General features: G+C 64.0%; 1 protein-coding gene across 1 annotated transcript; it reads right to left on the reverse strand.

Moving 5' to 3' along the window:
- Positions 1-5207: 5207 nt before the first annotated feature.
- Positions 5208-25703, reverse strand: ARHGEF16 (Rho guanine nucleotide exchange factor 16). Its single transcript, XM_081308601.1, has 15 exons — positions 25368-25703; positions 18010-18600; positions 15684-15729; positions 14623-14792; positions 13225-13281; positions 12715-12875; positions 10499-10651; positions 10292-10421; positions 9686-9760; positions 9327-9419; positions 7651-7802; positions 7165-7353; positions 6648-6721; positions 5994-6095; positions 5208-5652 (listed from the first exon to the last, which is right to left on the reverse strand). The coding sequence occupies exons 2-15, from the start codon at positions 18580-18582 to the stop codon at positions 5513-5515; spliced, it is 2115 nt and encodes a 704-aa protein (XP_081164727.1). The 5' UTR covers positions 18583-18600; positions 25368-25703; the 3' UTR covers positions 5208-5512.

Genomic DNA, 25703 nt, shown 5'->3' on the forward strand with positions numbered 1-25703 from the left:
GTGGCCTGTGTCTTTGCTGCTTTTCATCGGCTCTAATGGACTCTCGTGGGCTCTGCTGGGCTCTGCTGGGCTCTGTGGGTTCTTATGGGTTCTGTGGGCTCTGATGGGAGTGTTCATTGGCATCCCTCTAATGGTGGTCCTGGGAAAAGGGGAAGCTGTCGGCATAAAGCCACCCACAGGAAGTTCTCAGCCCGAAGGGTGAATGATCCCAAAGGGAAGGCAAAAAGAAACCCCCGAGTCTAACAAATCCAAGACCATCAGGGGCAAAGGGAAACTCTAAGGTGCCTGGAGAAGAAAGGCCAGTGGGAACCAGGCCTGCGGTGGACTCTGTAAGAGAAATCCCGAAGGCTGCAAACAGCGTTGTTCTGTAACTTCAAGAGGCGAGGAATTCTGAAACCTGAATTTTTATGTCCAGCTAAACTATCAAGATCCATGAAGTCACCCATACAAGCCTGATTTGAAAACGCTCACTGGAAAATTACAACAAGAGGGAGAGGATCCCAGGAGGGAGTTATTATTCACGTTCCCATGTGCCCTAGTGATTAAGAGAACCGGAATAGTCCTGTTAATCCACAAGAACCCCTGCACTCTGTCACCATGGTGCGAGAGTGTAGGCAGGGACACATGGAGGGGGAATGTCACCCGTCCTGGCTGGTGAAACCCAGTGATCAGCCACAGGAAGTGAGGGGCAGAGCCTGGGGTCAGCTGGCCTGAGGATGCTGGTGGAACACCTCACCTCACACCCTCCAGAGAAGCAGGACCATCCAGTGGGAGGAAGGAAGGGACAGTAGAGCCTAGGAAGGAAACACAGGGTGCGCGTGGTGATAAGGGAGGACCCAAACAGGTCCCCTGAACTGTCAACAGATCCTGAGTAATGGGCCAGGTGTCGTGGTGCAGGCTTGTAATCCCAGTGACTCAGGAGGCTGAGGCAGGAGGATCGCAAGCTCAAAGCCAGTCTCAGCAATTTAGTGAGACCCTAAGCAACTTAGTGAGGCTCTGTCTCAAAAAAAAGGGGGGGCTGGGGATGTGGCTCAGGGAGTAAGCACCCCTGGGTTCAATCTTCAGTACCTGCCTCCCACCAAAAAAACAAAAAAAGACCCTACTGATGGACTGATGAGGAGAGGAGAAAAAGGACCCAACTAATCCACTTCCATGCCAAGGAAGGCTGGGTAAGAGTTTTAGTATTTCAAGGTGACAAGACTGTACACACACACACACACACTCACACACACACACACGAGAGGTTCAGAATTCACAGAGCAATGGTGGGTAAAACAGGATGAAATAAATCGTCTTACCTGGTGGTTTTACTGTGCTCTTTACAAAAACCAATAGTTCAGGCAAATAAGATGGCGAGGATCGAACCTGAGTAAGCTAAGTGCATCCCCAGGTGCGTTTTATTCATGTGTCACACACACACATTCACCCTCACTCCTGTGAACCTTATACTCAGCATGGAGACAAGTGGCACATTTAATAAAACCAGACTTTCCTTCTTTGAAGACTAATAAGAAAAAAAAAAGCGTAGAAGACTGATGATTTTGAATATGAAACAAGAAAAACAATACAGAAGAAGGAGGGAGAATGAACCCACCTGCGGTAGAGAGCGAAACATAAAAAAAGATCAAGAGTCTTTAAAACAGGAAAGGGGCAAACCGGAGAACCAGCCAGGAGCACGCCAGCCCCGGAGTGAATGCAAGTGGCCAGGAAGGTCTGCACCCTCTCTCTGGCCCCGGCCGTGCCTGATGCAGATGCTGGCACGGGGGCCCAGGCTCCGAAGACACCGTGGACTAGTCTAATGTGACTGGTTCTGGGGACTTTAAATAGAGGAAAAGTGGCTTCCCTGGCCTGGGGTGGATACTGATGGCTAAAACCAGGCCAGCATGAAATAGGGAAGCGAACTCCCAAGTGAGCATGAGCTACCCAAATAACAGGGTTCAGAACTAACGTCTGGGCTGGCAGGCGTGGCTCCGTGCAGAGCGCTGGCCCAGGCTGCGTGAGGCCCAGGGCTCCGTCCTCGGCGCCATCAAACAAACAAACCAAAACAGCTAATGTCCTCCTGGTCAAACGGAAGAGCGCCGGCAAGGGGAGAAGTCAGGCTGGAGGCGTTTGGATGCCAGCTCTCGGGAAACCGAGTACAGAAGGGGCACTAATAATGGTGGCCAAGTACCAGGGTCATGGTTAGTGGAGCCACAAATGAATCTGGGTCTGTCCACTCCCTGCCATCCAAGGGCCTCCCACACCTACCGCGTGCCCACCACGGCTTCTGCTCAGCTCCCACCTCCCCCCTTCCCCACTAGAACGCGGGGTCTGGGGAGGCAGGGGCTTGCCAGTGCCCTGCTGGACACCCTGGAGCTGGACCAAGAGTTGGAAAACAGTGCCTGCAGCCCCCAGAGCTCAGAGGCCCCAACAGTGCTGTCCGGTGAGCACTAGGTGCCAGGGTCTGCCGTGAGACAAACTTGCTGTGATTTTCAGGGGGTTGGATTATCTCTAGAAAAGCACCAGCCGAGGGCTGCAGTTAATAAGATTCACCAAGGTTGGCAATAAAGCCATGTGTCATATAAATTATAAAGCCTACAGAAGTCACCAGCCCTTCAACATTAGCCATAGCCAAATAGGAAGCAGTTTGAGACACTATCACCAGGGCAACAAACCCACAGGTACGTGGGCACAAGTCTGGCACAAGGATTTCTACTCTGAGTTTTTAAAGACCTAAACAGAAGCATATCTATACATAAACAAGGGACAACTGTGATGTGACAGAGGGGACCTCCCAGTCCTTGCACCTGACATGATTCCAATCTGTTGAATCAAAGGCCCGGCAATGGAATGCACATGGCTCTGGGGAAGCCTCTGCCATGTCTAAAGTGGTCCAGGTCTGATGTCGAGTGGGTTGGCAGGCAGAGATGAGGACATGAGCAGGGTCACGGACATGCCAGCAGTGTGTGGGGTGGGACAGTCTTGCTACCACCAGACCTGCTGGGGCTCTGGGATCCCGGGGCCCGTGTCCCAGGGTCCGGCAGCAATACCTCTGTTAGCCAGCAGGGGCGCCCAAGGGTACACTGTGGCTGGCAGGAGGGGGGGGGCTGGAACCAGTGAGCCAGAGGTGCAGAGCAGCACCGGGGGTCCCACAGAGGGGCCGGCCTCCTCCACGGGAGCCCTGCCCACAAGGGCACACAGGGCGGGGCGCCCCGGGGCCTGGGAGGGGTCCTCACTGGCTGGGCTGGACACTGATGTTTGCTGAGATGGACCACAGCCCCTGTCCCCACTCCCTGCAGACGCAGTGCCCATGTGGCCCCAGGCTGGCACACCAGGCACTGCCTGGTCCCACTCCGCCCGTCCTGAGACAGGTCTTGCTGGAGATGGCTGGTGTCATTAAAAGCCTTGAGAGTCCTCCGTAAGCCCGGTGACCCCAGGAGTGGGTAGAGAGATTTGGGGTCTCCGTTTCCCCGAGTGCAGTGGGGATTCCATCAGGCAAGGGCCTCCCTGCGTCACGCATCTGGACAGGAGGAAGGGTGGCTCGGCAGGCCTGCCCCGGGTGCCAGCTGCCCCCCAGCCAGGTGGTGTGGCAGGGTCCTCCACAGGACCCCCATTATCGGGAGGGGAGTACCTGACACAGTGGGTGGGCTGAGGCTGAGGGTTCTCAGCGGGGGACCACGCTCCATCAGGCTGCCTCGGCTGTGGACTGGGACTGGCGGGGCCCGGCTGGGCCTGCCTTGCTGACAGCCCCCATGCCTTGCTGGCAGCCCAGACCCTGTCCTTCCTCACTGCTAGGGAGGGTGGCCTATCCTGAGCAGACCTGGCTTGGGCTGGACCGAGGTGGCCCCAGCCACCCTCCAGCCCAGGGCTGTCCTTCCCCTGCTGATGAAGCCGTACTGCCCTAACCACAAGCAAGGACAGGCTTCAGAGGCAGAGCCCAGCCTGTGGCCACTTTGCTCTGCTGGCTGGACTGTGGTTGGGGGAGTCAAGTGCAGGGCCCGCCTGCGCCTCCTGGACCCTGATCCTTGGGGCTGAGTGGTGAGGACTGGCAGGAGGACTGTGGGGCAGTTGGGTTGCCATGAAGACAAGGCCCGTGCTCCTGAGTAGGGCAGGCCACGGCACGTGAGCGCTCAACACACACGCCTGGTCAGCCTGCGTGTCCCACAGCAGCTGCAGGAAAGAGAAGAGGCCACCCGGCTCAAGCCTCAGGCAGGGACTGGAGGCTTGATGTGCCCACGTGTCCAGGAGCAGGGGCAGCGGGGCCTCTCTCCCGTGGGTCACCCCCAGACCTGGCCTCTCTCTCCAAGACCTGCCCATCTCCTCGTGCAGTGCAGCCACTGACCACAGTCCCTGCCCAGGACGGTCCTACTTGGGCTGAACCTGGGCTCGGCCCTTCCAGCTGCCAGAGGCCACGAAGACCACAGAGAGGAGCCGGCTCTCCCTCTTGGGGCGGCAGCTCCCTGACTCAGTGCCCTCCCACAGGCCGTGCCCACCCCTCCTGGGCCGCCCCGGGGCCTGAAGGACCCGCGCGGCTCCATCACTGTTGCTGGTTCGCACCCAGAGAAGATGCACCCGACCTTCATGGCGGGTGGGCCTCTGCAGATGCAGGGTCAGGGCAGACTCCAGCGTGTGTGGGGCCCCCACCCAACAGCAGCAGCACCCAGGCCCAGAAAGGCCAGGGCGTCAGCACAGGATGCAGGAGGGCCAGTGCGGGCTTCCCAGAGAGCTGGACCGTCCTCCCACCTGGCCAGCCCGGGTGGGCTCTGGGGCCTCTCCTACCTCTGTCCCAGAGGGCTCCCAGAGGGCTGGGGGTGCGTGAGGAAGGGGGCTGCCTTCACTGCAGGCCCCCAGAGGGGATCCCGTGGAATCTGGGTGCTCACCCCCCTCCCAGTGGCCAGGATGGGCCCTCCAAGGTCCTGTTGTCACTCCCCCTGGGCCCTCGCCACAGGAGCAGGAGCCACAGGCCTTGCCCAGGGCACTCCAGCTGGTGAACAATGGCCAGAGCCAAGGACGAGCAGGAGGTGACCTCACTCAGGGGCCAGCCCCAACCCACAGCACTTTCAGAATTTCACCAGGACAAACGTGACCTTCGCCCGGACTCAGATTCACTGCAGAAATCCAAGTTCTGAAGAAACACTTTATTGTCATCTTACACCTCAAGGTCACAGTGTTCCTGCTGGCCCTTAGGTCTCCTCCTGCTGGCAGCACGCCTCTCAGGACACGGCCCTTCAGCACTCAGGCCTTCCTGTCACTAGGGACAGGAGGGGCGTGGGCAGGTGGTGGCCTCAGTCATCTCTATCACTGAGCCTGGGCGTGGCTGCCCCACGGGTGCCCAGCAGGTGGGTGGCAGGTGGCCAGGGGCTGGGGGGCGACATGCTGCCTCCAGGCTCTTCCTTGGAGGGTGGGGTCCTCAGGCAGGGTCTCAGCCGGCAGCATGTGGGGCCTTGGAGTGTCCCACCAGGCTCCCTGGAGCCTGGGCCACGTTCTGGCTGGGACTAGAAGCCACAGGTGGCTCTGGGCCGCAGGGGGCTGCCTACACGTCGGTCTCCACCCGCAGCCGCTCCATCCTGCGCATGTTGTCCTCCACGGCCACACGGCTGGTGATGCAGCGGGCAAAGTCCTCGGGGAACCAGCCCGTCTCTCCGTCCCGCAGCCTCTCTCCAAAGAGCCACCCTGACAGAGAGAGTGGGCATGAGAGGCGGGCCTCGGGCCCCCCCCCGAGCCTGGGCAGTGCTTGGCATTGACCACCCCTAGGCCGCCCACTAAGAGGGACGTCAGGGCTGTGCTTGTCCCACTTTGCAGGCACACTCGGGCCCAGCTGAGTGGGGAGCCCTAGGAGAGCAGAGCCTCTCCCCACCTAGGGCACAGAGTGCGCAAGAGCTGGTTTTGATCCCGTGACTTGGGGACGAACAGTCCTCCCGTTGACGAGATGCTCGAGGGAGGAGGCAGCAGGCCCTGAGCACACGTCATCCTGCCACCCAGCATGCTCCACGCCCGCCTGACCCCCCCCTCACCGGCCTCCTCCTCCATGACCAGGACCACATCTGCCTGCTGCAGTGTGATTTCATCCGCCTCCTTCGCGAAGTAGGCCTTGGTGACCTCCACCTGGGGCAGCTCTGGTGGAGAGGGGCATTGGCCATCAGAAGTCCAGGCGAGGCTCAGCCAGGAGCTCTGTGCAGCCTGAGGCAGCAGGGTCCCCGCCAACCGCCTCCACAGACCCCATGGTCTACAGGGCACAGGGGGTCCCAGCACACGGACAGGGCAGTGTCCCTCAGGCCACAGGGGGTCCCAGCACACGGACAGGGCAGTGTCCCTCAGGCCACAGGGGTCCCAGCACACGGACATGTCCCTCAGGCCAACACAGGCCCTCCAGAGGCTGCAGAACAGGACCCTGCCTTCAAGGTCAAAGCACCCAGCATGGGCAGAAGGCACTCCTTCCCCTAGGGGACAGGGCCGGGCCAGAGCTGTGTGGCCTGTGCTCCCAGCTATGGGGCAGGCCAAGGCCTCTGAAGGGGTGTGTGTGCTCAGGTACGCGCACACGCATGTGCACATGCAGACACACCTGGGCACGCTGCCGGGGTGGGTGTGGTGTGCGCCCTGGGCTGTACAGTGCCTCTCCTGCAGGCTGCTCCCACCCTGGGGCTGCGTCTGCAAGCCCCCCCGCTCACCTCCTTTGTTGGTCAGGCCCTTCCACTGCTTCTCCTTGTAGGTAAGCGCTGTGATCCACCGGGCCCGGTCACTCCTGGGAGCCGCAGAACAAGAGTGAGGCCCTGCTTCCTCCCTCCCGGGGGATGCCATGAGCCCCCAGGTGGCGCCAGCCTCCCTGCGGCTGACCTGCCCACTGTCCCCAGCTCATGGGCTCCAGCCTCTGGCCATCCACCTCACTGCTCCAGGGCAGGGTGCTCCTGCCTCAGGGCCTTCACACAGCCATGTCCCCTACTGAGCACTCCCTGCTCCTCTCCTGGGGTCACCAACCCCACCCACACCCCACCCTGCCTGCTCTTCCCCTCCTACACTCCTCCTCCTGGTCACTGGACACTTCAGTCCTCTATCTGCTGAGGTGCCCTCTGGGGAACACAAGCACCACGTGGCGGGCTGTGAGACTGTCCGGGGTTCTGCACCCGTGGCAATGCCTACAGGTGTGGACCTCAGGCCGCCCCTCCCCAGGAAGCCCCCCAGTCTTACGCGGAGTCAGAGGACAGCAGGATCTGCTCCTGGCGGCCCTCACTGTTGCGCAGCAGGGTCACCTGGAAGGGGTGCGGCACGGAGGAGCTGCGGTTGCCACCCCCCGGCAGAGAGGCCTCCGAGGGCTCCAGCTTCCTGACCTGGATGTGGTCCATCTGGGCATAATCCTGGACCGCGTAGCTGTCCTCGCTGTGGGACACGGGCAGTCAGGGCTGCCCTGCAACAGCTGGGCTGGGCTCCCACAGACATTCCGAGGGCTCCCTCCCTCCCCTGAGCTGAGAGGCCACGGCCTTGGAGCCCTGCCCGGGGCAGCCACCCAGGCTGGAGGAGCCAAGGGCCACCCCACCTCGCGTGCAGCAGTGCTGAGCCTCGAGCCTGGGCTCGGCTGCCCTCGTCCTTCTGGCTCCCTCCATTCCCCGGCCCCACCTCTTCCTGGTCCTCTCACCCCTGTCGTTCCCGACACCCAAGGCTCATGGCCAGGCCCACCTCTTCTTCTTGGTGACCACCAGGACGTCGCTGAACAGGAACAGGTAGCACGTCGGCCGGCTGGCGAGCTTCCTGAAAAGCCCCGTTTCCTCCACCAGGAACAGCTCCCCGCGCTTCAGCAGCCAGCGGGAGGCAGAGATCAGGGGGAGGGACTAGGGACAGAGAGGACAGATGAACAAGGCCCCTGAGGGGGCAATCGGCCGTCCAGCTGGCTGCCCCGTGGAGGCTGGGCAGGCTGGGGCGAGAGGTCCCTGGGCCTCGGATCAGGGCTGCCCAGTTGACCGACAGGTGCTGCGCTGGGCCCTGGGCTCTGACCCTGCCCACAGCCCAGGACGGCCACATGCAACCTCCAGTCATGCCCACTGGGCACTGGCTCAACGTTCAGCCTGCACTGGGGACAGAGACCAGTCCCAGGGAGGGCGCACACCACCTCATCCCGGAGTGGCAAAGCTGATGGCATTTACACCATGCTGTGCCCCTGGCATGAGGCCTGGTCGGGGGCCAGCTTGGGATGGCCACATGCTAGTACCTGGTGCTGACCTTGACTCAGCAACAGAGCTGCCTCCCACCCTGGGGGCCTGGGGCCAAGCTGGTGGAGAGGGATGGGGACCAAAGGACCCAAATAAGAGGGGGCAGGAAGATGGGGCTCTGCTGGGCTGGGGGCCCCGCTCCCGGGCTGGCTCCCACCCCCATCCAATTGCTCTCCTCCTGGACACCCAAAGACGCGCCAGAGACTCCCACCTCTGGGCCTTGGCCATGCGTCCCCTACCTGGACCAACCTGCCCTCCCCAACCCAGGCCCATGGCAGTGCTGGCTTCAAGACCAGGCTGGGGTAGAGCCCCACTCAGGGTCAGCCAGGCCTGGGACCAGGATCTTGCTGAGGCTGGGTGTGCCGTGGCCCAAATGTGACAGGATCAAGAGCTGAGCACATGAAGGGCAGCATTACTGGACGCCTCCTCCACAAACTCCACCCCAACCAGCCCAGGAGCCTGCTGCCCTGGTCAGGACCTCTGAGGCTCCACTGCGTGGTCCTGACCTGGGGGGCCTGTGACTTATCACCCAAACTAGGGCACCTCTGAATGGACAAAGGGGTGCCAACTGGACAGAACACCAGGACCAGAGGCCCACACAGGTCCACTCTGGGGGGTGGCTGCTGAGCCTGGGCAATACAGGGGTGAGGCCAGCTGTGGGTGCTCAGGGGTGGTCTGTGGAGGCCTGGATCTGAGTCCTGCCTCCTGGGGAGGCTGTCCAGACCCGAGATGGTGATATCTGCCCCCTCCCCAGAATGCAAGCCCCATGAGAAACAGGTCTGGGCTGGCCTCTGGCCACTCCTGCCCCTCTGTCCTCAGTGTGTCCAGCAGGGAGCCCTGGCCCAGGAACAGCCACAGGCCAGGCCTGTTGCCCACTACCTAGGTTAGTTCCCTGAGGGCTGGGCCTGCCCTCTGCCCACTCGGCCTCGGAGGAGTGCTGCGAGCTGAGGGGGTGGTGACAAGTTCCCACAGGGAAACTGCCCCAGGGACAGGGACGGGCACAGGCCCCAGGTCCCTCAGGCCAGGCCCCCAAAGCTTCTCTCCAGCTCAGGCTCCACAGGTTGGACCCCTGACCCCAGGCGGACGGCAGCAGGGAGAGGGGCCTGGGGTGCGCAGGGGTCTGAGGGCGTCTGGGGCAGCCCCTACCTTGACCTTGCTGAAGTCCAGCTGCGTGTGCAGCGTGTACATCTGCTCTGTGCGCTGCATGGTGTGGGCCCCCTCGTTGCACTGCCTCACCAGCTGCAGGAGAGGCCGGTGGTCAGCAGGGGAGCCAGCCTGCCCTCCACGCCTGGCTCTGCAGCTCTCGAGGCCCGCCCTCCCCTTCTGGTGGCGCTGGGTGGGCCTGGTTCGTCTTGGGGTCTCACTGACTGGGCAAGTCCCCTGGCCCCAGGCCTCAGTGTCTCCACAGTTCTATGAAGAGCTCGGGACAGAGGACCCCCCCCCACGCTGCCCCAGGGTCTGTGCCACCAGGTGGGGTGGGGGCAGTCCCTGCCCTGACCCCTCACCTTGCTGATGGCCTTCAGTGCCCGGCTGGCGGCCTTGTATCTTTCAGGGTGGCCTTGGGTCTTGAGGCACAGCGTCTAAGGAAGACACCAGATGCTAGGGCCCTTCTGGGGGTCTGCAAGAAGGGAGGGTTCCCCTATTCCAGAGCCTGGGTGGGCTGCGGGGGGTCGAGGGCTCCCGAGGGTCCCTACTGATGTACACAGCCCCCAGGTGACCTCTAGCCCCTGGGGCTCAGCAAGCCAGGCTGATGGGAGGAGTGGAACCTCACCCCACCCCTTCCCACCCGAGGCCATCTCCCCCCAGCCTGGGAGCAGCCCCCGGAGGCCCGGGTTTACACGTCCAGGGGCCCAAGAGTCTGAGGTGCCACGCCTCAGTGAGGACACCTCTCTGAGCGCTCCGTGTGCAGCCGGTGAGGCTCAGCTGGGTCCTCGTGCAGCAGGTGGCACATGTGACCCTGATGGTTCACACCATCTGGTAACCGCTGTCATAACTGACCAATCAATGCAGACCAGCCAGTGTGGAGGAGGGGTGTTGGGTGGGTTCCCACGGGCGAGGGGATGGCTGTGCCCAGGCCATCTCCCCGCAGGCTGGCCTGGCTGCACACTCACGTCCGTCAGGAGTGGCAGCCGGGTCACCCTCTGCATGGGGAGGATGAGGAAGGAGATCATGGGCAGGCCCCCGCACGCAGGCTTCTTCTCGATCTCCCGCAGGACCTCGCGGAAGGAGCTGTTGCTGCTTCTGCAACAGAGGACACAGCTGTCCCTCCAGGGGCTGGCGGGGGCCTGGCGGTCTGTACAGATGGGGCGGCCACTCACGTCAGCCTCTGCAGGGTGCGCTGCTGGTAGACCTCGTTGGAGCAGTAGGCGACGTAGGGGTGGAAGTGCTGCTCGGCGTGCTCCTCCAGGATGTCACTGATGTCCTCCACACACACCTGTGCCTTATGTCTCTGCTCCAGGGCCTCGAAGAACCTTCAGAGGGAGGCAGGGCGAAGGGCCCATCTTGGTGGGCCACCCCGTGAACACACGTAACACGGACGAGCACAGGCACACAGAGGTGCACACACACGCATGTGCACACGCAGGTTGCTCAGCAGGCCAGATCCCCAGCCTGACGGGCCGAGGTGGGAGAGCCGGGTGTCCTGCGGCGAGGCTTTCAGCCCTGCCCGGGGAGCTCGGGACACACCAGCTCCTCACAGGCCTCCCTGGGGCGCTCCCTGAGCACCTGCAGCCCTGGGCCTGCCCCTGGGAATAAGCGACAGAGACACAGCATCCAGCCCCCTGGGCACACAGAGGGGCTGCACGTGGAGACTGGAAGGACAAGGCAGGCCACCGCCCCCAGGACAGGTCCTACATCAGGGCAGCCCCGCCAGCCAAGCTCCGTAACTTGGCTAGAGGCCGCTTGGGGGGTGCATCAGGCTTCCAAAACGGTCCACCTTCACGGACACCCTGTTCTAAGTGGGCAGCCCAGGGCATAGCAGGGGGCACACTGGGCTCCTGAAAGACTCCTTGGAAGTGACCACCAGCCCCTGACCTCCTCCATGAGGCAGACCCTGGCCCAGGGTAATGAAGCTGAGCTAATCTGCTGTCACTAGGCCCCTGTCCCACCCTGGGTTCGGCTGGACCTGTGATGGCTGCCTGGCCTGTGGGGCCTTCAGTCCATCCTTTGGATGCTCACAGTGCCAGACCCCGAGCCCTGTCTACTGCTCCATGCCCTGGCCAAGGAGGTGGGGTATCCCCTCCCCACCAGACCTCTGTTCATCTGAGAAGCCCCCTCCTGGCTTAAATGTGGCCAGCCAGACCCTCCACTCACACAGGGACCTCACTTCCCATGAGCAGGAACCCTCAGGAGGCACTGCCCAGGGAGGCCGGGCAGAGAGGACAGTGGGTCAGGAGCAGATGGCCCCAGGTGAGCAGGTGGTGACCCTGAGGAGCCCTGCTGCCTGGGTGAGGCGGGCCAGTCAGCTGGGATGCTTCAGCGAGGTCTGGGAGATACGGCCATCAGACACTGACCCCAAACAGTGCTGAATTCCAGGGGAGGCTACTGTGAGTGGCCGGGGGAGGTGGCAGGGAGTTCCATCCCAGCAATGGCCAGTCCAAAGCCTTCAGAGGCCAGAAGTAAACACGACGCTGCCTCACAGAGAGGGCTGCCCTGGGGGACAGGAGTCTGCGTGGGGGTGGGGGTCAGCCTGAGGGGCAGCTGCCACCCAGACAGCCTCCCTCCCCCTCTGTCGAGGTTCCCACAGCAGTAACGGACGCTCTACAGGAAGTCCCTGTCTCCAGGGACAGGCCAGTTCCCTGCTCTCTGACCCCCTGAAACTCCTTGTGGGGGAGGGTGGCCCCAGGCAGCAGGCTCTGCGTGGGGCTCGGGAAGTCCAGGCTGGCTCTGACTTGGAACCACACAACCCGAGGGCTCACCTGACCACCCACCCACCAGGTCAACCAGCCTGAGGGCAGAGAGTGGGAGGAGGCCCAGGGTCTCCTGGGCCGGGCCGGCCTCTGAGGGGTTCCACGTGGTTACGCACACACCCCACCTTGGACCTGAGCCTGCACGGCTGGCCCTCCCTGCCCAGGCCTTGCAACCAGAGCCCAGCCTGGCCACCAGACACTCCTGGACAGAACCCGACCTGGGGCTGCAACTCGAGGCTGCCGGAGACCGGGCACCACGGGCACTGCTGCCTGTGCCCTGCAGACCTCTGGCACACGCTCTCGGAGGCCTTCCATGCCCAGCACGCATAGGAACCGGCACGGCGTGGGCCCGGGCTGTGCCCTAGGGGTGCCCCAGCTGGTGTGAGTCTAGGACTCCCACCCCCTGCTGTCCCCATGGTCAGCTCGCAGGGGCCTCACGGGCCCACAGAGCTTCAGCTCTACCAGCCAGTGGCCACTCAAACAGCCCCAGGGTCACAGGCCAGGTTTCAACCGCCTCAGCCGGCCTCACAGTGATGACTGGCTAGGGCAAGGTGGCCTTCCCAGGGACCTGGGCGTGTGGGCGGCGCAAGCCATGGCCCACTGTGGAAGGCTGAGCCAGGTCTCACTTCTGGCTGGCGGCCAGTACGTCCAGGATGTTGGAGAAGAGGTGGTGGTGCTCGGTCTGGGTCATGGTTGCCCGCAGCTCCCTGGACTGCAGGAACTCGGCCACCAGGATGCCCAGGCTGTGCAGGTAGGAGAACTCGGACGTGAGGATCTCGAAGATGGCCTGTGGGGGGAGTGGACGGTGAGCTGCCCGCCTGGAGGAGTGTGCCACTGAGGATGGGGTGGAGGAGGGGCAGGTGGGGTGGGGCCCTGGGTGACACGCTGGACAGGGCCATCAGGACAGCCTTCCCAAGCTGCAAGAGACTTCCCCGGGTCTGCCTTCTGGTGCAGCCACTTGTGAGCTACGTGAAACAGGCCAGGGCTCCCATCCTCGTCCAAGCCTGAGGACCATGAGCTGACCTGAGGGGCTGACTGTGCCTGGCCTGGAGGTGGCCCATGGGGGTGAACATCTCCGTGGCTCTCCCCAGGGTGTTGGGTGGCCCACAGGGGGTGGGCAGCACCCTCTGCCTTACCTCCTGCCTTTTGCGCTCCTCCGTGGACAGGCTGTCCAGCAGGCCCGACTCCACCACCTGCGGGGGCACAGCGTGGGGAGCAAGGCTGCCCCTCCTGGAGGCTGGAGCCAAAGTCCCCACTCTGTCCTCGCCCTGGACCACAGCCCGGGGAGGGTGGGCACTGGGACAGTCACCCCACTGAAACACCCGCAGCCACCTGTGCCCAGCTCAGAGCCGAGCAAGCCCCTCACCCCCTCTTCCTTTCTGGACACCGTCCTGGGGCAGGCACAGCCCCTGACCCCCCGGGGTCACCAGAGGGATGGCCAAGCGGGCAGGCTTCTCCTAAGCACCTGAGCTGGGAGAGGGGCAGAGCCCAGGGGAGGGGCTGGCCAGGGGAAGGCGGTGACACTGAGGTGGGGCCACAAGAGCGCTCCGCCCTCAGGGCCATGGCTCCAGCTGCCTTGGCTGGAGCGTGGCTCCCTCAAGTCACGGCACACCCTGTCCCTACGAGCATGCCAGGACAGGTGGCCTGCCACACAGCCTGAGGTACTGCCTCTCAGGACCAGGGCTGCCCTGATTGGCACTCTCCTCCCACGGGGCTGGGCAGAGGCCATCGACAGTGCCCGGGCCCCATGCCACCTCCTGCCCAGCCTGGTCTGGGTATCCGGCCGTGCTGCTGGGTGCAGCGTGGCGGCCCCACCCAGGGGGGCCCAAGCTCAACTCCCAGCAGGCAGTAAACACGCACTTTGGGGTGTGGGGAGGGCCCTGCCTTGCCCTTCTGCTGGGCCCCCAGGGGGTCCCATAGCAGGCACGGAAGGTCCCCCACAGGGACCGCAAACAGAAAGCCCACTGTTCTGAGAGGAAGGGAAGCCAGGCCCACCCTCCCACAGCCACCACACCCATAGCCCTGGGGGACAAGGCTCATGAGCCTGTCCACAGCGGCCAGCTCTGCCCCCAGCACCCCTCATGCATCAAGACCACTTCCTGGACCTGCTCTCCAATGAGCCCAGGGCCCCGCGGAGCAGGGACGTCGGACAAGGGAGGGGATGGCCTGGCCTGCTCCCGGCCCTGGCAGCCCCGTCCCTAGCCACTTCCTTACTCAGCCCTGGCGGGCTCTCCCAGCAGGACGGGCCCCTGTACCCACAGTGCCCTGCAGGTCAGTCCAAGCAGGATGCCCCCCTCACGCATGATGACAGAAGATAAGCTCACGTGTCCCCAAGTGCTTTCCTCCCCCAGTGACCACCCCCAAGGTGCCCTCATGGAAAGGACAGCTCAAGGCTCCGGAGCCCCCAGGTGGGCCTGGCACAGCAGGGGACCTGCCCCACCTCCCTGTGAAGACGTGGCCGTCCTGGCTGGAGTGGGAAATGCCAGGGGACCTCCTGCAGCCACCCGGCTGGCCTCGGCCCGCCCTGACCCTACCTCTGGGAGCTGGCTCCAGGTGATCTGGGCAGGCCGGTAACTCTTGACCACGATGGTGGTGTCCACCTTCCGGGTTCCCCCAGGGCTGGAGGGTTCATCCAGGAGATCATCGTCGGACTCGTGGGTGGCGTTCAGACCCCGCTCCCGGATCTCCTGGTAAAACCCGGGGTCTGGAGAGGGGAGCAGAGTTACCCCCATGCCTGGGGGCTGGGAGCGGGCCAAGGCCTCCCCTGGACCCCCCAGCTCCCCTGAGAGCATCAGGCAGTGTGGGCTCTCAAGACAGGCCTCCCTCTGGCCAACTGGCTCCCATGCCTAGCGGGATGGCCCTGGAGGCAGGTGGCAGCCTGGTGCGGAATGTGGCACCTCTGGGCCAGGGGCCAGCTGACAAATCGGAGCTCTGCAGGGTCTGCGGGGCCTGGCCTGGGGGGCAGGCTGGGCCTGGGGTGCTAGGTGCTGTTGGGGCACCTGTCTACACCGCATGCCCACATGGCCAGGCTGTCTCCCAGCTCAGGCTGCTGCCATCAACTCGCCCTGAGGCCCGGGCACTGCTGCTGCTCTCCTGGGGACAATCTTTCCCAAGGTGATCACACAGGAGGCCCAGGTCCTTGCTCCCAGGCTATGGCCATCCACAAAGCTTCCAGGGGTTGGGGGGTGGAATTCCTGGGGGGTACTGGGCCTTGGGACCTCTCAGCAGAGGCTGGGCCTCACTCTCTCAGCAGAGCAGGCAAAGCACCAGCCATCACCCCCCTCCTTAGCCCTGACACCCACCAGGCGGCCCTCAGACCTCACACATCCCAGGCAGAGCACAGCGGGCAGAGCGTGTGCCTGGCAGGGCTGGTGCCCTCTGATTTGGCTGGGTGGGGTGCTTGGGTGAGTGTGGGGCTGTCCTGTCCTGTCCTTGAGACTTTGTGGATCCATCAGGTGGCACAGTCACATCAGCCCTAGGACCCCCGTCTCTGGCCTGCTGCCCCCTCTGAGCCACCCAACCCCGCCCAGGAAAGTCCCAGTGAGTCTGGCTCCAGCTGGCAGGCCCAGCCCCCAGCTGCCTCAGGGCCACTTACCATCCTTGAAGGAGCCCTTATGCGCTCGTTTCCGACCCAGAGTCCTCTGGCAAGAGAGGGGACACCCCAGTCAGCCGGGAAGGGGAAGGCGGGTCACAGGGACTCTGTTCTGGGGACCCAGAGACCCGGGCGAGACCTGCAAGGCCAAGCAACCAAGCCGAGGCCTGGACTGGCAGATCCAGGAGGACTGCCTGGGGGAAGGGCTGAGCTAGCCCCATGCTAGGGAAAGAGGGTGTGGAGAGCTAGGCGCCAGGGGACGGAGGGGAGCCGAGGTGGGCAGGGGTGAAGCCCAGGGGGACGGAGGGGAGCTGAGGTGGGCAGGCTGGGCACCCAGGGGACGGATGGGAGCCAAGGTGGGCAGGGGTGGGCGCCTGGGAGGGACGGAGAGGAGCTGAGGGGTGCAGGGGTGGGCACCCAGGGGGGAGGAGGGGAGCCGAGGTGGGCAGGCTGGGAGCCCGGGGTGACTGTGGGAAGCCGAGGTGGACAGGGGTGGCTGGCAGAGGGCAGAGCAGGAGCAGAGGGTGGGGTGGGACCTGGGCTGTCCCAGGCCTTGGAGAAGAGGACCTGGTGCGGCAGGAGGAGCAGGACTGGAATTGGCCAGGACCCCAGGAGCCAAAGGAGGGATGGCAGAGGTGACCAGGGGACAAGGCTCTTAGGGAGTGCCCGCCCAGCTGCCCCTCAGAGCCCACGCTTCTGCTGGGACACAGGGTTTCACAGGTGCATGGTTCCAGGGAAGCCAGCTGGTCTCTGGGTCCTCAGAAAGCCCTGTACTGTGGGGTGTGGTGCTCCCGGCCTGCTCCTCCCGCCCGGGCCTCCCCTGTCCCTCCTCCTGTCCCCCCAGGCCCTCCTAACTGCTGTAGCCCTCCTGTGCTCCCGCAGCCCCTACCAGCCCTGGGGGTCTCACTGCGGCCCCTCTGTCCTAGAAACTGGATAGGGACATGTGGGGGACAGAGGGTAAGGGGCAGTGAGTGTGGGGGGGCACAGAGTATGGGCCGGTGGACAGTGTGGGACACATCATGTGGGTCTGGGGACTGTGTGGGGGCACACAGTGTGCCCCAGGAGCACCGACCGTGGCCAGAGCAACCCCTGCAGAGGCCCCGCAGGGTCTAGGGTCTGTCCACCTTGGAGTCCCAGCAGGGGTGGCTGTGATGGAGGACTGTGGCTGGCTCTGGGAGCATGAGGACCTGCCTCGGCCACCACGGGCCCACGGGGAGGCTGGTGGCGGCCACTGCTCTGACAGGTGGTCTTGGCTTCTGGGGCTGCAGCTGGGAGCAGATGCCCCTAAGCGCACGCAGCCTTCCCACGGACGCGGAGCCTGCTCCTTGCGCCCATGTGCTGCATGCTGCTCTCTGGAGCATGCCACGGAGGAGGGCTGTCCCCTCCACTGACACACGGGTGCCGAGGCCCAGGAGGCCCAGGAACTTGCTCTACTTGCTTGAGGCCACACCGCTGCAGAGCCCCACCCCAGGACATTCACAAAGGCCTGCCTGCCCCTGAGCCTGGGTCCGCTTCTGGACAAGTCGGAGCAAAGCACCAGCCCAGACAGACCCCTGTTCTGCACAGGGAAGAACTCTGAGTCAGCCATCTCGAGAATGGAGAAGGCCCCTCCCGACCCCGCCCCGGGTGAGCAGACCAAGCAGACGGGCAGCAGGCTCGGGAGGCCCTCAGAGCTGGGTCAGGGCCAGGGCAGCTCGGCCAGAACACACGTCCTGCTCCGTGGCTGCCTGCAGCCGAGGCCTGGTCCTCCAGCCATGGGGGAACGATGACACAAAGGGCAAGGGATATGGGTCCAGGAGCCCCTCAGGTCCCTCTGTTCCCCGGGGCCACAGTGACCTGAGCAGCCTGGCCACACCACCGCCCAGGGAAGTGTGTGCTGCTGGCCCAGGGCCACTGAGGCAGGCAGGGGGTGGGGGAGCAGCAGCAGGGGTCAGGCTGAGGATGTCGGGGCTGCAGGCGGCCTGCGCCAGGGTGGTCGCTGTTACAAAGCCATCAGACAGGCGGCAACTGCCAGGTTCAGAGGGGGTGGGTCCCTCGGGGCCTCTGCTGCCCACCCTGGGTGGGAGGAGGGATGCTACAGCCTGAGACCTGGCAACACCGTCAGCCTTCGCGGCTCCGCTGCCTGACAGGACAGGACGTTCACACTGAGGGTCTGACCACAAGTCTCGGCTCAGTGAGCTTGTCCAGAGCCGGCACACAGTAGGCTCTCAGTGACACAGATGTGGGTGCAGGCGAGGGGGGTCTAGAGGGTCAGGCCACCTTCCTGTCTGCGGGCGCCTGAGCCCTGAGGGCACCTCCCATCCTGCCCGCCTGGGAGGCAGGCCCCTACCTTATTTTTGGCCTGGCACCGGGCGGGAGGCTGGCTGGACTCCTCGGCCAGAGCCTGGAGCTTGGGGCTGAGATGGAGGGCATCCTCTTTGCTGCGGGGAGCCTCCAGGCCCTTCATGGCCGCCCGGTAGGATTGGTTCCGCAGGTTTCGCTTCAGCATCCCCACGGGGCCCAGGTCCACGTCCATGTCGTCCACGGAGAAGCTGGGGACCGAGAGGAGCTGGGGGTCCCTCCGTGCGGCCTCCTTGCTAAGCCTAGCTGCCCCAAAGCTCTGGTGACGGGCTGGGGCCTTGGCCCTGCTGGCCACGGCCAAGTTCCTGGGGATCATCTGCTGGGTGCCCTTCTTGAGGGCTGCGGGGCTCTGTGTGCTGAGGACGATGTGTGGGGGCTCCTGGTCCCCTGGGGGTGGCAAGGCCTCGGGCTCGAAGGCAGCATTGGTCCTGGACCTCAGGGAGCCCCGCGCTACAGGGAGCTGGGACACGGGGTCCCCGTGGGCGTCCAGCCGCAGCTCGGAGTGGAAGCGGTGTTCCAGCAGTTTCTCCTCCAGAGCGCCGTCCGAGTGCCGCTGGGACATGCTGGGCGGCCACGGGTCCTGGGGTGGAGGGCAGAGAAGGGTCAGCAGGGCCTCCCTCCCAAGGCCTCTTGGGGGTCAGCCCTCCCACGCCTGAGCATCTGTCCGATGCGCCAGAGCCCTGCTGCAGCCCCAGGGGGCAGCATGGGCAGGGTGGGGGCCAGAGGGGGCAGTGACGCAGGTTAGAGCGGAGCAGGGCAGGTCGTCGGCAGGTCCAGTCCCCAGGACCCCTGGCGGCCTGCACGGAGGCGGGGACAGCCTCACACCTGCTCCTGTTCAGGGGCTCATCAGGATGGAGGCTGGGCCAGGCTCCGTGGTGGAGGGAAGACCCTGGAGTCCATTCTGCGTCCTCTGACCACAGCACAGACCAAGTCCCGAGCTGGTGCGTTTTGGGTACACAGGCCCTAGGGACCCACAGACCAGGATTAGAACCTGGCTCAGCCCTCGCTGCTGCTTGAGACACCTGGTGGCATGGCCACTGGGCCTCCCGGGGCCACTTCCACGTGGTGGACATAGGACAGCTCATCCTGGGAGCCGCCCCGAGGCTGCGTGACTGTGACCCGGCCCCACCTGGCTCAGCGCCCCCAGGACCTGCCTGGGACACACACTGCTGCACAGAACCAGCACCGGGCCAGGCCTGTGACATCCTGCCTCCCACCCTGCAGCCAGGCTGGCCGTCCACGAGCCCCTGCCACGTGGCTCTGCCGTCCCACATTTCTGATGGCAGAGGAGCAGGCGACCCCAGGCACAGGAGATGGGCACGAGCCGGAGAGCCGGGGACACAGCCCAGGACTCACACCTCCTGACCCAGGGCAGAAGCCCCAGGAGCCGAGAGCCTGAGGCTGGACGGCATGTCCCTCCCCGGGACGCGCTGGCCTGTCCCTCCTGGCAGCTCACGTCCTCCCAGCCCCTCCATCCCTCTGTCCTCTCTCGTCCCCGACCTGCCTGTCACCCTCCAGCCCTGGCCCAGCAGCTCCTGCGGCCATGGGCAGCACAGGCTCGATGTTGCCACGGGTGCTGGTCCCTGGCCCAGCCCTCGTCCTTTTCTGGGCACAAGTCAGGGCCACCTTCTACCCACTTGGGAACAACACAGTCCCAAGACTGGCTTTGGCCAGCGAGGAGGGACGTGGTTAGAAGGGACACACCACTCGGGGGCAAACTCACAGCCCTGGACCCAGGAGCATGGAGCATGTCCAGGTGGAGCCCCAGTGGCCTGAGACCCTGGTGGCCAAGACGTGTGGTGCCGACTGACCCAGGAGCAGGAGGAGCCGGAAGGCCCATGTGGACGCTGTGTGAGGCTCGCCTGAGGGTCGGTGCACAGGCAGCCAGGTGGGCCCTCATGCCCGGGCAGGTCGGGCCGGGCCAGGCCGCCTCGGGCCACTGACCATGCACTCAGAGGGCCTGCTCTCCACCGCGTTCCCCTGCACAGGGCCCACCCTGCAGAGGCCTGGAGACCCCATGTCCCCAGGGCCCAGGACACTGCCTCTGCCTCAGCTCCGAAGCCTGCACACGGGCACCGCAGGGCTGCTCCCACCTGCGGGCACCGAGGTGGACGGGGCTGTTTAACAGGCTGCATGGAGCGTGGATGTGCCAGCTCCCCACACGACACCAACAGTAGGAGGCCCCCGCCTGGGAGGCCTGAGGATCCAAAGGCCATGTGGAGACGTCCCGGCTCTAACCAGGTCCCTTTGATTAAAAAACAAAACAAACCAAGAAGCCTCCACCCAGAGGGCCCCCTGTCCAGAGCCTTGAGTGTTAAATTCACGCCCAGAGTCACTGAGGGCAGCCGCCTGGAGTCCAGACGGGAAGACGAGGCACAGTCCTCCGCCCACGCTGCAGGTGGAACTCTGGGTTCAGAGCAGGGCTGGGACGTCCCCTGCCATCTGCCCATGCCTCTGGAGAGGAGGGCAGCCCTGGGAGGCCAGCAGCACCTCCTTCCCAGGGGAGGTCACAGCCAGAGGTGCAGACTGGTGAGCTCCCTGGGCTCCAGGAAGACGGCACGGCCCACAGCCACATCCCACACTGCCACCGTCTGCTGCGGCCAGGCTGTTCAGCCTCTGCGGGGACCCCTCCCTGATGGGCGGCAGGCAGAGCTGGCCACAGGCTGACGCAACTGCAGGACGCCAGGAAGCTGGCTGTCCCCACAGCTCCAGAAGCCACCACCCCTCCCAGGACACAAGTTCTCTACTTAAACCACCCAGGGAGCCAGTGCTGGGAGCGCCCAGGGCCCCCACGAGGGGAGGGGTGGCCCTGGGAGCCCTGGCTGCCCGGGAGGGCGGGCACATTCCTCAGAGCATTCCCGGCCTCCCTGCAGCCTGGCCTGTGAGGACAGCAGCAGCAGGCCTCCCCCAGCTGGTGACTTCCCTGATGGTGACGAGGGGCAGACCCGGGCAGGGCTGTCCCAGGATCACAGGCCCCTGTTAACCTGCCTGGACTCACCAGGGTGGAAAAGCGGTTTATTCTGGACTTTTATCAGTGCCCCAGGGTATGCGGCCGGAGGCACTAACGCCCTGTGTGGTCCTTGACCATAAAAAGGACTGGGGCCTTCCTCATGGCCACAAGGGGCAGGAGGCACCAAAGAGTCTTCACTGGCCCCGTCTCCCACCACACAGATGTCTGTCAGCTTTCTGAGCCAGTGCCCAGATCTGGCACGCGGGGTGGCCTCTAGCAGATGGCACCATCCCTGGAGAGTGGCAGCCTCTCCCAAGAGAGGGTAAAGTCCACTCCAGGCCCAGAAGCTGCCCCCAGGGAGCCTGTCAGGTGAGCAAGGCGGCCACACCCACAGGCCTGGGTCGCTGCCTGCCTGGGACCCAGGGTAAAAGCACAGCAGTGCCCCCAAGGGATGGGCACCTGTCCCTGCCCGCAGGAGTCCTCGGGAGTGGTGGCTGCCACGGGCACTGCTGTGGCTTCTGTGCTCTAGTCTCAGCAACACGGAAGAGCTACACGCACCTGTCTCCAAACCAGATCGCACCGAATGCCTTCTGAGCCTGTCCGGTGTCCCCCTGCTGCCCATCTCCAGAGGCCACCACTGTGGGCCCTTCAGCTGGTCCCCAGCCCCAGCCCTGCCCAGATGTGGACTTGGCCTACTCAGCCACACAGTGCCGAGCCCCAGCCTGCCTGGTCAATGACCCCCTCCCGGCCCTGTCCCTGCTCCTCTTGGTGAGTGCCAGGGTCACTGCCGGTGCCTCCTGACAGCACAGTCCCTACGGCAGCAGCCCCTCCTGGTTTTCCCACGGACTCTCGGCTGGGTACCCTGCAGGCCTCCAGGTAGCCCCGGGCCTCCGCTGACCTCTCCCCAGCACCAAACACTTGGCCCCAGGCCTCCTCCCTGGCTGTGCCAAAGCACATCCCCGCCCTGTCCCGGGAGGCAGTTTAGGCTCCAGATTTCTGGTGGCCTGAAGACGTGCAGGTCTTCCTTCTGCCTGCCCCTGGCTGGAGCTACGAGCCCAGAGACTCCCGGCGGAGGTTGTTTTCTTCCAGAATCATGGAGCTCCCTTCCCTTGTCTTTGCTGCTGGTGGAGCATCCCAACCCCCTTCTGATTTCTCTTGTTGAACTGTGGCCTGTGCTTCTCTCCACCCCAGCCCTGTGAAGGGTTTGGGACCCCCCATTCATTCACTGAGTTAGGTGCCTGGTGGAACCTCCGGTCGGCGTCCCCTGTTTGGGGCAGCATGTGATTTCTCATATTATTTCTCGGTCATTTCTTCCACTCCGCGCTCTCTCTCAGGGCCCCAGGAAGACCAGCACACACCTGAGAGCCGCCGAGCAGCTCCCAGCCCCAGCCTGCTCTACTCCGCCTGCCCCTGGCCTCTGGTGCTGAGCCTCTGCCAGGACCCCTCCCTAAAGGTGAGCAGGCAGGGCTGGCCACATGTGATTAACAGTACTGAAACCTCTGAAATGTTCTCCCTGTTTCTTGTCTCTCTTTTACTTTTTTCATCTCTTTGTTCTCTTTTTGGGAAAATCCCTCTATTTAATCGTCCATATTGTTTCCATGTTCTCCAGAGATCTCTCTTCTGCCTTCTCGTTACTCTTTATTCATAGCACCCTGTTCTTGTTTTATGGATATAATGTCTTCTATTTACGTAGAGGACAGGATCACTTTTTCTTTTGAACAGATTTTCTTCTGTTAGCTGGCGGCTAGAGCTCAGTTCCTGTACATACGCTCTCCTCTTGTGTCTCAGATACTCATGCACGAGGCTGTCCTCAAACATCTGCGGCAGCTTCTGCTTCCTTTTAGGGAAGAGGCTGGTGGGAGGTAATGTGCTCAGTGCACACACCTGAGAGCCCATGTTCTGCAGTACTTTCTGGCACCCAGTCCTATCCCCATGTCTGCGTCCAGCGGACTCCTTCGGGATGTCCGACTCAGGAGCCAAGAGCTCAGACCCTCCTTCCAGCTGCCTTCCAAGCAGAAGCTGGCCACACAGTCTGCAAGACTTATTTCCCAGAGAGGCCATATGCGGTGCAGAGGCCACCTGGGGGTCAGAGGCAGATCTGCTCCCCAGCAAGGCAGCCTGGACTCTGAGCGGGGAGCCTTGTGAAGCCCTTACAAAGACACACTGCACCAGAGCTTCAGGTGGTCTGGCTGCCTGTCCCCGATGGCCTACAAGTCTGTGAGTCCTGGCGGGGTAGGAACAACCTCCCGTTCAAGCCGGCCCCCAAAGTGGGGCTCAAATCCTGAATTGATGGGTGAATGTGTGACACCCTGTCCTTCTATCCCAGCTCTGAGTCCAGCTGCCCTCACCCTATCCGGCGGGGCTTGGCCTCTCTCCATGTCATCCCGACCCTGGTCAGCCCACAATGATGCCCTTGTGCTTGGTAATTCTGCCCAGCCAAGCTTGGGACTTGGAGTCCCACATGATTGAGGGACAGGCGTTGGCTTGGTAAACCACAGCACACACCAGCGGGTTCCGCTGGCTCGGCAGCTCTCAGCGGGAAGCAGCTCTGCCCACCAGGAGAGACCTGGCAATGCCTGGAGACGCTGTGCAGGTAGTCACCAGTCTGGGACCTGTGGGCTGAGGCCAGGGATGCTGCTGGCACCTGCTGTACCGGGGGCAGCCCCACACCCTTAGCTGGCACAGTGCTGAGGTGGAGAGAGCCCTCATGGCCGCGTAGAGGGTCACCCTTCACAGTGGGAGAGCCCAGCTCTGCACAGAGCCTGGCTCAGCCAGTGGCCACCCAGCTGTGGCTCTGTGGTTCCCATCTTTAACTCCACCCCCCATAAACCCAGGCCCCGGCCCAGGCTTGACTGGTACCCGAGGGAACCCCAAAGGTACAGGATGGACCAGAGCCCTGACCCTGACTGCTATCTGGACAGGTGACAGGTCACCTGCTGCCCCAGTCACCAGCTGTAAAACAGCTAGCCCGACGGTGCCTCCAGTGGTCCTCTCGCCCACTCTGTTGGCCCCTCCTCAGCTTCTGAAAGGTGGGTGTCTCCCTCTCTGGCAGGTGAGGAGCCAGTGCAGCGGGAACCTGAGCTCCTGGGTCAGGCCTCCTGTCAGCGAGAGCCAGGCGAGGAGCCAGGCCCCATGCTGACCTAGATGGTGTCTCTCACCTGGAACCTGGTGAGCAGGGATTCTGGATCCGTCCTCCATGCTGCAGAGGGACGGTCACCTGAGCAAGGGAGGGCCAGGCTGAGCAGACAGAAACCGAAACCAAAACCCCCAGACTGGGTGGCCGCTCCACCAAACATGAAGGCAGGCTGCGATCCCAGGGGTAGCAGGCCCTGCCAGCGGCGGGGACCCCAACAGGCTGCTTCCCGTCGGTGCCTGGTTTCACCACAAGGGTGGAGAGGGACTGCCCTCAGGTGCTCATGCGAGCCCTGGGGACGCCCTGGCAGCAAAGATCTCCCCAGATATGCCCAGAGGGTGAGGAGCAGGTAGGCGTACCTGACCACTCTCACCCGGTTCTCCGGGTGGCACCTCCAGGTGACTTAGACCACGTTCCTCCCAGGAAGCCCCCAAGACTCTGGCCTCCCCGGCCCTCAGCACCTCTCCCCTGCACGTCCTCCTCCAGGCTGTGGGATCACCGGAGCTGGTGCATGTGTCCCCAGAACAGGACCTCTGCAGCGGCTGCCCTCAAAGGGGACTTGCCTATCACCCCATGTCACAGAGGAGGGAACTGAGGCTCAGAGGCTTATAAAACTTGCCTTAGTTCACACCCAGCCAGGACCCTAACCCCGAGGACACACGCTGGGCACCACACCAGAGGCGTCAGGGCAGAGAGACGGTTGCCACCTGGGACCCTCCGGCTGGTCCCAGCCAGGTCCTGCTGCAGGGACCACTCAAGGCCTGGCCTGTCTGTCCTCAAGGCATCCCTAACCTCCACCTTGGGTAGTGCCTGGATTGTTTACAGGGACACAAGGAAGAGACCTGCCTGGGCTCCAGGTGGGACTGGGCAGCCACCAGCTGATTCCAGTTCCCCCTGTCAGGTGCCACGCAGAGGCCAGCGCTCACTCAACCTCACAAGGGACCTCTGTGCCCATTTCACGGACGAGGAAAGGAGGCAGGGCCGCTAAGACAGGTGCCCGCGGTTCCCAGAGTTTGGGAGGCAACCCTCCCCACCTTCCCGGGGAAGCGGAGCTGACCGTCGGGTGGCTGCCGAGGTGGGTTCTCCCCTCTGAACTCGGGCGAGAGCAGGGCTCCTGGAGGGTCACCGGCGGCTCCCTGGCCGCCGGCGTTTCCTTCCGCCCGGGCAGCGGCGCGGCGGGGCGCGGCGGGGCCGGAGGGCGCTGCGCGGGGTCGTCGCGGGCGGCCCGGGCGCGGCCTCCCGACTCACCTGCCGGCGGGCTCACCTGCGCCGCGGGGCGGAGGCCGGCGGGCGGCGGGCGGCGGGGCGCGCAGGCGGCGGGCGGAGGGGCGGCTCCTCCCGGCGACCCTCCCACTTCCTGTGCGGCCGGGCGGGGCGGGCTCGGCGGGCGGGGCGCCCGGGCACCTGCCGCGCGCCGGCCGCGTCGCCGTCCCTCCTGGGCCGCCCACGTGACGCACTGCGCCCCCGCCCCGCGCTCCGCTGGGTCGCAGGCTTCCTTCCGCGTCGCTCTCGCGGCCGCCTCCTCCAGGAAGCCTCCCGGGAAGGAGACCGGGCCGCGGGAACAGTTGGCCGCAGGAAGGGCGCGCCTGGCGGTCAGCGG

Source organism: Spermophilus citellus (assembly GCF_964194105.1).
Source record: "Spermophilus citellus genome assembly, chromosome: 9".
Classification (NCBI taxonomy): domain Eukaryota; kingdom Metazoa; phylum Chordata; class Mammalia; order Rodentia; family Sciuridae; genus Spermophilus; species Spermophilus citellus.

Bases quoted from the DNA above. Each gene is read 5' to 3' on its own strand.
- ARHGEF16 (XM_081308601.1), bottom strand. From the start codon at position 18,582: ATGTCCCAGCGGCACTCGGACGGCGCTCTGGAGGAGAAACTGCTGGAA. The intron at 15,730-18,009 runs GTAGGGGCCTGC...CTCTCTTGCCAG, and splicing joins GGTGCCAGGCCAAAAATAAG to AGGACTCTGGGTCGGAAACG. The intron at 6,096-6,647 runs GTGAGCGGGGGG...CCTCTCCACCAG, and splicing joins GGGCCTGACCAACAAAGGAG to AGCTGCCCCAGGTGGAGGTC.